At 36.7% G+C, this 8,431-nt stretch overlaps 1 protein-coding gene across 1 annotated transcript in view; it reads right to left on the bottom strand.

The window, feature by feature from the left end:
• The window catches only part of LOC104780632 (serine/threonine-protein kinase ATM-like), a 35,256-nt gene that overhangs the window by 17,696 nt on the left and 9,129 nt on the right, over window positions 1–8,431 (bottom strand). The window contains 20 exon segments of the mRNA XM_019244691.1: window positions 654–875; window positions 962–1,148; window positions 1,517–1,563; window positions 1,657–1,755; window positions 1,853–1,993; window positions 2,099–2,240; window positions 2,704–2,831; window positions 2,927–2,996; window positions 3,073–3,194; window positions 3,472–3,657; window positions 3,871–3,990; window positions 4,364–4,438; window positions 4,602–4,665; window positions 4,746–4,792; window positions 4,890–5,046; window positions 5,484–5,611; window positions 6,058–6,183; window positions 6,257–6,427; window positions 7,240–7,311; window positions 7,395–7,977. Coding sequence (XP_019100236.1) covers window positions 654–875; window positions 962–1,148; window positions 1,517–1,563; window positions 1,657–1,755; window positions 1,853–1,993; window positions 2,099–2,240; window positions 2,704–2,831; window positions 2,927–2,996; window positions 3,073–3,194; window positions 3,472–3,657; window positions 3,871–3,990; window positions 4,364–4,438; window positions 4,602–4,665; window positions 4,746–4,792; window positions 4,890–5,046; window positions 5,484–5,611; window positions 6,058–6,183; window positions 6,257–6,427; window positions 7,240–7,311; window positions 7,395–7,977 — 2,887 coding nt within the window.

Raw genomic sequence — 8,431 nt, 5'->3', positions numbered from 1 at the left:
TTCAAATTCGCCTAGCAAAAGATACTGACTTGAAAAGAGAATCACAAATACCCTGGAAAGAAAATCAGACACCAAAAGTCTCATATTATCTGCTTCATCAGAGGCGGACACACGGACAAGAGTCCAAACAGCATTTACAATTTCATCATCAGACTGCCAAAATGTTTCTGCCGTTTCTACATTTGTCCCTTCTTGAGAAACTCCAGAGGCTATGAGCTTGTTATGCAGTGCTTGGAGGCTGCATGGGAACGATAAGTTGATATAAAATTGCAGCAATGTGATAGGAGTAGAGGATCAAAGAGTAGTAGACTCTCAACCTTGTTGGTATTAAGGTAGAGCCATATCGACAAAACTGAATTCCTTTGAAATTAAAACAGACACAGAAATATAACCTTTCATTGAGTACAACCAAGGGGTCCACGGACAATGAAACAAGTAGTGCATACATCGAAAAGACCCACCCACTTAAGAAAATTTAAAAATAACCAAAAACGAACCATAAGTCATTTTAATTCTACAGTTAATATCCTAAGCACATCATGGCACATAGGGAAACCNTACAGCTAAATCGAAAGATAAGACCAACCAAACAATTGACAGAAAATAAAAAAGCAAGGCCAAATCTGTGTAGGTACGAAAGTTAGAAAACTGACCCGAAGAGTTTGAGATGTTACATCAATAATCTTTACAGAGTCATCTAAAAGATACTTCTTCAAAACTTTCAGCAGTGTGATAAGAGTTTCATCGGATATGCCGTTCTCAGTGAAAGATCTCAATTTTGATCCAGTATTCTGGCAAACAAATTGACGATCATGCATGGAGCCCAGCTCCCCAGGAAGACGGAAAACAACAGTGTGCGGGTTACTAATACCAACCTTCAGTAAAAAAAAATGGAAAATAAGACTATATATTCAAATTCGCCTAGCAAAAGATACTGACTTGAAAAGAGAATCACAAATACCCTGGAAAGAAAATCAGACACCAAAAGTCTCATATTATCTGCTTCATCAGAGGCGGACACACGGACAAGAGTCCAAACAGCATTTACAATTTCATCATCAGACTGCCAAAATGTTTCTGCCGTTTCTACATTTGTCCCTTCTTGAGAAACTCCAGAGGCTATGAGCTTGTTATGCAGTGCTTGGAGGCTGCATGGGAACGATAAGTTGATATAAAATTGCAGCAATGTGATAGGAGTAGAGGATCAAAGAGTAGTAGACTCTCAACCTTGTTGGTATTAAGGTAGAGCCATATCGACAAAACTGAATTCCTTTGAAATTAAAACAGACACAGAAATATAACCTTTCATTGAGTACAACCAAGGGGTCCACGGACAATGAAACAAGTAGTGCATACATCGAAAAGACCCACCCACTTAAGAAAATTTAAAAATAACCAAAAACGAACCATAAGTCATTTTAATTCTACAGTTAATATCCTAAGCACATCATGGCACATAGGGAAACCTTAATGCATATCTCAAGATGATTTAGCTCAGGAAAGATAGAACTGATACCTCTTGGAAAGGAATCTCGGTGGCAGATAACAAGATCTTCTAGCACACTGTTGCATAGTAGAACAGCAAAGAAACAAAAAGTTGGATATTGATAAAATTTTAACAAAAATGTAATCATCAAAAACTGCAGAGTGCTTGACCTTCAATAGATGACTCCTCGGAGAATATGCTTCGCATATTTTGATGTGTGATTTACTAATGACTTGGAAAATTTTCATATCAGGGAATGCTTCCAAATCCTGAAATCAATGAACAAATCAGAAGAGGTGAGTTTCTCGATTATTCCAGGCACTGCTAGAACAAAAAGGAAGGCAACTTTATAGGTAGGACGCCTACCCTGATATCTTCATCAAGAGCAGAATCTGAATTAACAACTAGCTTGTGTAGCAAATTTACGAGCTGAGATGACTTAGAACCAGAAACTTTGGTATCTGCTTCAGCATCGATGCAACATGTAACCAGCTGCGAGACCAAAAACTAAAAAACCCGCAGACCGAGAAATGTAACCATTTTTGAAAAAAGTAATTAAATCCCTTGGTATTTCAAAAGTGTACCCAAGTAATAACACCAAGTAACACATACCTGGAGTTGGTCACCTAGTACACTAACAATTTCTTTGGCCGGATTGCTTTTGAACGAATCCAGCAAACAGGAGGCTATGCTACAACACTGGTCTTGTAATGAGGGATATCCAATAAATTGTCCAACGAGATTTAATATGTAACTGAAAGGGATAACAATCAAAGACCAACATAAGGTTTTAAAGCTCGAAAATAGAGATTCACTCTTCAGTGCCATTGAAACTTTAATTTACAGATGACAATCGAGTTTAGTAGCAGAACAATGTAGCAGTTCTATACATCATAGAATGTAGCCGTAGCTCCTTCAATATCAACTAAAGATTTAAATTGGAAATTACTCTCACCAAAAGAAACACTATACAAAGTTACTGATTAAACTTATCAGTACAAACGAGTTCAAGACAATAGCAGAACCGAATCAAGCACAAACTACACCTTTTAACATCAACAACAACATAGTTTCTACGCAAGAAAAGAACCCAAATGGTCAAGCTCATAGCTACCAATTCAACATAGTTTCTACTCAAAAAAAGTCTTTTTGTGTTGAAAATTTTTAATACTAACGATCAAACAAGATCAAATAGATAAATCGAGAATTCTGCTCACTTTATGGAACTTGGAACTGAAGCTCTATGACCAAGAAGAATTGTAAGCTCCTCAAGTGCGGCCAAATGATGACGCGTATGCCGATGATGGCATGCAGCTGACATTCGATAGTGCATTTCTGTTATGAACTGCGAAAAAACAACAAAATTATTTTGACTGAAGTATCAAATTGATAAGAACAGTTTGATCTTGTGAAAAAGCATCGGCAAATTTAAAATTTTACCATGAACACTCTATCCGGGCGAAAAATGTTTATCCTGTCAGTTATGGCCGCATTCTTAGGATAATCAGCACTGCATAAACCAAGTAAGACCTTGTAAAAGGAAAAACTAAACAACAAGTCTACATGGAGTGAGCAAGAAATTTTACACTTCCAGAAAACCATCCACAACTGTTTGAACTGCAAGTGAAATCGTGTCACGAGAAAAAGCAGGAACTGAAGGTTCTGGTGAAGAGGAAGTGCATGATAGAATAAAACTAACAATAGACACCTGAAAACAGAACAGGGTGTTCATTAGGGATTAAAATACGTTATAAATGAAAAGAATTATCTATTCTATTTTTGAAACCAAGGATCTCTGACAAAATGAAATTAAAGCATCCAAACTATTAATCTTGCAGTTGCCTATGCTTTGATCTTGGATCGGAAGGCTTGATATATTGTGACTAGCTGATCAGACTAGCTTAACAACGGTAGCATGGGAATTTTCCACCACAAACACCAAAGATAGATCTGGAATCACGAGTCAAAGGTTATAGATGCCATACCATATTCTGCTTAATTAGCTTGTCCCTCTCATTTTCGCTGATCTTACCAACATACAATATTGAATTCTGAAGCACCATTGCACCTTTATCACATTCTGACGTTTTACTACAGTGCAATCCCATACATATTGAAAATATTGGCACAAAATTTTCCTTAAATAACACAGCCACCGGTTGGCCAGCAATCTACAAATTGTAGACACTGTTAGCAGAATATAGATTGGGAAAGTTTAAATGCCACCGTAGAATGAAGATCATACAAAAACAGAAGACAAAGCAACCAAAAGTTTGTACATATTACAAATTTCACTAAAAGTCCTTTAAGCATCTCCATAAACTGAAATTGGAGTTGTATAACGTTCAGTTATGTCCATAAAAGATGTAAGGAAGCACCCTTACCTTAGATACCCAATCAAGGTTAGTATGATCTTCATGCACCAGAAGAGCTGGAAGTAGCCAGTGGGAACAAAAGTGGATGAAATATTTTGGTTCAGTGTTTGGAATGAACAGCTGACTTGTCTGCAGAAAAGCAACCACCAGATGATACGAAATGCTAAAATGTACTCATTCTACAAACTGCCACAATTGTAGGACATATTGCTAGATATCTAAAATCTCATGTCGATATTTCATTCATCCACTAGTAATTTACTTTGATTTTGTTGTCAAACTAGGCGCTATCTTCATTATTGTAGATCCATGTGCAATAGAAACAAACGAAATTGAATCTACTTTTCTGTACCACAAGTTTGAAATATAAATGCTATTTTGGTTTATAAAATATAGCAGAACTGAAACTCCAACAAAAAAAAGTTAACATGAATAGTGAAAATGTAATATATTACAGAAAACAAATGATTTATGAAACAGAGAATATCAACTTGTGGCATACCTCAACAAGACCAGCTAAACTGACACCACACGCAATCCAGAAAAAGAGGATCGGGCCCAAGAGTTCCTCCAGGTACTGCATAAACCATTTTACAAAGAGATGTAGATGATGTCAGCATGCAACATTTACAACGTTCAGAGGTGATTAATGTCAGATAATTCTGCTGCAAAAAAATAGAAGAAGAACATTTATCATGCAGGTGTGGAAGAGATAAAGAAATGAGAATCAATAACAACACCTTGAACCTAGATGGGTAATGGAGTTGTGCTGATAGGTTGTCAAGTGCAGCAATGATTAATTCCCTAGAAGGAAAATGGCCAGATAAGTAGAAGAAGGTTTCAAGTATAAATAAAAGACAGTATCAGTTACAAGAAGGAAATACCTCTGACAAGGTTCTATAGCTGAAACAGCGCACATCATAAAAACAGCCTGCGTTTATCCCATTATAGAATACGATGTTAATACACAGCTAAATGATTGTATGCTCAAAATAATTCAAAAATGAAAAGAAAAAAAAAAGCATTACTTGCAACTCTATGTTCTCACTGTGATAAGCAAGGTGCATAAGAGTAATGATGACAGTCTCCATTTTCGGGCGAGGCTGGGGACCAGCAGCCAAAACATCCCTTGCAGTGACTAGTTTTTCCTTTGAGGAGGTTACCAGTATAATTCCGAAGCTGGAGCTGGAAAATGAAATGGGAAAAATTAACATCTAATATGAGATACTTTAATCTGACAACGATATCTGAAAACAGTGATAAAAATAAACTATTAACAACTAATCAGAAACTACAGTCGAACATTAAAAAAACGGATACCGAGACCATGAAGCAAGTTAATATTTCAAAGTATAAGCGCTGTGAAGCATCAGACCTTACAGATTGCTGTTGTTCAGAACAATGTATCAGAGAAGAAGGTTTTCAAGTAAGATAACTAAATTTACTTGTGTCTGCCCACAACAAAGACAGAAATCAGCCTGTTTTTCATTTTTTTCTCTTTATGGTATGCAACAAGAATCTGTAGAAACGAGTATCTAACAGTTTGTCTTACAAGGAAAACACCCTACTAATAAAAAGCCATAGGATAATAATAAGGTTAAATAAACAAACACCAAACTTACCGAATATCATGGAACAGTGCCGCATGGCCATCCCACGTCTGGAATAAAATTCCAATTTGTCTTGCCAGAACAAACCTCACTCGATAATCAGAGTCATTTAGCATTAATAGAAGTCGCTCAATCATTGTCTGTGTCAAAAAAGAACTAAATTAACTGTAGAACTAAATCAAATCACGAATTCCACAAGGAACCAAGTAGAACATTTGCAAAAATAGAAACTATTAGCATTAATGGTAAAACGGGGTAACTGCCCATTTACTCATATTTAATCCTAAGATAAAAGACATGATTATAGTACACACACTGTAAGGTTTCTTCTTTACTTGAACATTTTCGCTACAAGTAATGAGTGAAAGGAAGATTGCAAACAATAGGAATGTCTTATCTGAAGGAAATGTTATTTTTCAACTTCAATGGTATTCGACATGAAAACTAAGTTATGAAACGTTAAGGTAGGAACATTTTCGCTTCATGAAAACAGCTCAAAGAGAAGCAGGAGGGGTGATTATCAATATTGCAAATTTGTCATCTCTTTAAGTCTGAAGAAAGAGTAATTAATATGAAAAGTAGGCACCTGACCAGTCTGAGGATTAAGCAAAACAAGATCACATATACAGTTGATCAGCTTGACACGCCCAAACCATCCCAAGAGACCAAATTCAGAAACTTTATTCACCATTGAGCCAAGTTGGATAAAGACCTGCACGTTACTTTAGCAATGAATAGAGCAGATCATGGAAGAAAATCAAATAATCAACTTAAACAAATAGTACCTGAGAACTTTCTCCATCTTTTGAAGACAAATCACAGATTTTTCTGAGTCCAGAAGAATCCATCCCCGAGGATGATAAAGTGCGAAGTAAAACATGCAGAGCAGTGACTATGTTAAGACAGTTACGCTTGATCTTTACTTGTGTGCTAAGCATGCCATCCAAGAAATTAACCTTTAAGTAAAATAATGAAACAAAACCCCATAAATACAAAGAAAGAAAGGTTGGTCGAGATGTAGATATAAAACCGTCTATTCCTTTCTCTAAATATTTCACAGAAAATTTTCAACAATTTGAATTCTATACCAATTCATTAACATTCGGCATAGACGTCAAGCATGAAAGCTGGCATAGATGATACAGTATATTTTCCAGCACCTACACATGTAAGCAGTTTGTGGCTTTAAGGTCACCAAAAAAATTGAGATACTGATATGGGGGAAAAAAAAATGCTGAAATACCTTAGGATCACATTCCTTCTCCAAGAGATTATATAGAACATCCCATGTCGGAAACTGAAGTACTGGAGAAAAACATGAGATAAGTGATATCATGCCCAACTTCCAGTTCCCCGTGGAAACAGACAGGCCGGGTATAGCCTTCCCACCGGCAGTTATAATATCCATATCTTTAGTGTCTTCAGCCAGATCTAATTCCATATCCACTATCCTGCCAACTTCTGGGGAATCAAGTGGTAACGACTTTGTAGGTATAGTGTTGGATTGGGTATTCCCTGCGTGCTCAGTGTATTCTCCATAGACTTTAGCAAATGCCCGCAAAAGGTTCTCTAAGGAGTGAATTACAGGATCATAACTAGCGCCAAGAAGATTATGGTCTCTTCTGTTGCTAAAGACGGGAGACTTAGTAAGGGACCTCAACGAAACTATTATAGAAGCTTNAAAGGTTGGTCGAGATGTAGATATAAAACCGTCTATTCCTTTCTCTAAATATTTCACAGAAAATTTTCAACAATTTGAATTCTATACCAATTCATTAACATTCGGCATAGACGTCAAGCATGAAAGCTGGCATAGATGATACAGTATATTTTCCAGCACCTACACATGTAAGCAGTTTGTGGCTTTAAGGTCACCAAAAAAATTGAGATACTGATATGGGGAAAAAAAAAATGCTGAAATACCTTAGGATCACATTCCTTCTCCAAGAGATTATATAGAACATCCCATGTCGGAAACTGAAGTACTGGAGAAAAACATGAGATAAGTGATATCATGCCCAACTTCCAGTTCCCCGTGGAAACAGACAGGCCGGGTATAGCCTTCCCACCGGCAGTTATAATATCCATATCTTTAGTGTCTTCAGCCAGATCTAATTCCATATCCACTATCCTGCCAACTTCTGGGGAATCAAGTGGTAACGACTTTGTAGGTATAGTGTTGGATTGGGTATTCCCTGCGTGCTCAGTGTATTCTCCATAGACTTTAGCAAATGCCCGCAAAAGGTTCTCTAAGGAGTGAATTACAGGATCATAACTAGCGCCAAGAAGATTATGGTCTCTTCTGTTGCTAAAGACGGGAGACTTAGTAAGGGACCTCAACGAAACTATTATAGAAGCTTTCTCATTAAAATCTGAGCCAAACCCCAAGGGACCGAGACTTTGAAGATCATTGAGGCTCTTTACAATTGTTTCGACAGCATGATCCAAGCCTTCTAACAAATACTGGCATGCTTTAAAAAAGAACGAACTGCTTCCATTACTCTTCCTGAGAAATGAAAGAAAATTTGAAGAGATACAATTTAAGCTAGTACATCCAGGGTGCAGAAAAAATCACGCAGAAAAATTCACAACCACAAAATCACTTTTATGTCTTAGGCACCTACTCTTAAGAGTAAATTTTTTTTCCCAAATTACACAAACTTGCCTCTGACAGCTACATGATGACACTACAAACAGAACAAAGACGCATCTACAAGTGGTGCTCACCATCTATCAAGAAAACTATGAAACTCTTCATATAAACTATATTATATATATACATATTAAAGGAGTGAACAGTTTCAATAGAGAAAATCTGATACATAAAGAAAAATATCAGTTTTCACAAGTTTAAGAAAATACCAAGAACAGGATGAGTTGCCAAACCTTGTGATATAAGAACCATGCATAAAATGGCACAACAGAGCACATCCCATAAAGATGTCAGACAGTGGTCCTTT

This window comes from Camelina sativa, chromosome 4, assembly GCF_000633955.1.
Source record: "Camelina sativa cultivar DH55 chromosome 4, Cs, whole genome shotgun sequence".
Lineage (NCBI taxonomy): Eukaryota > Viridiplantae > Streptophyta > Magnoliopsida > Brassicales > Brassicaceae > Camelina > Camelina sativa.
This window is presented reverse-complemented; position numbering and strand designations above follow the sequence as displayed.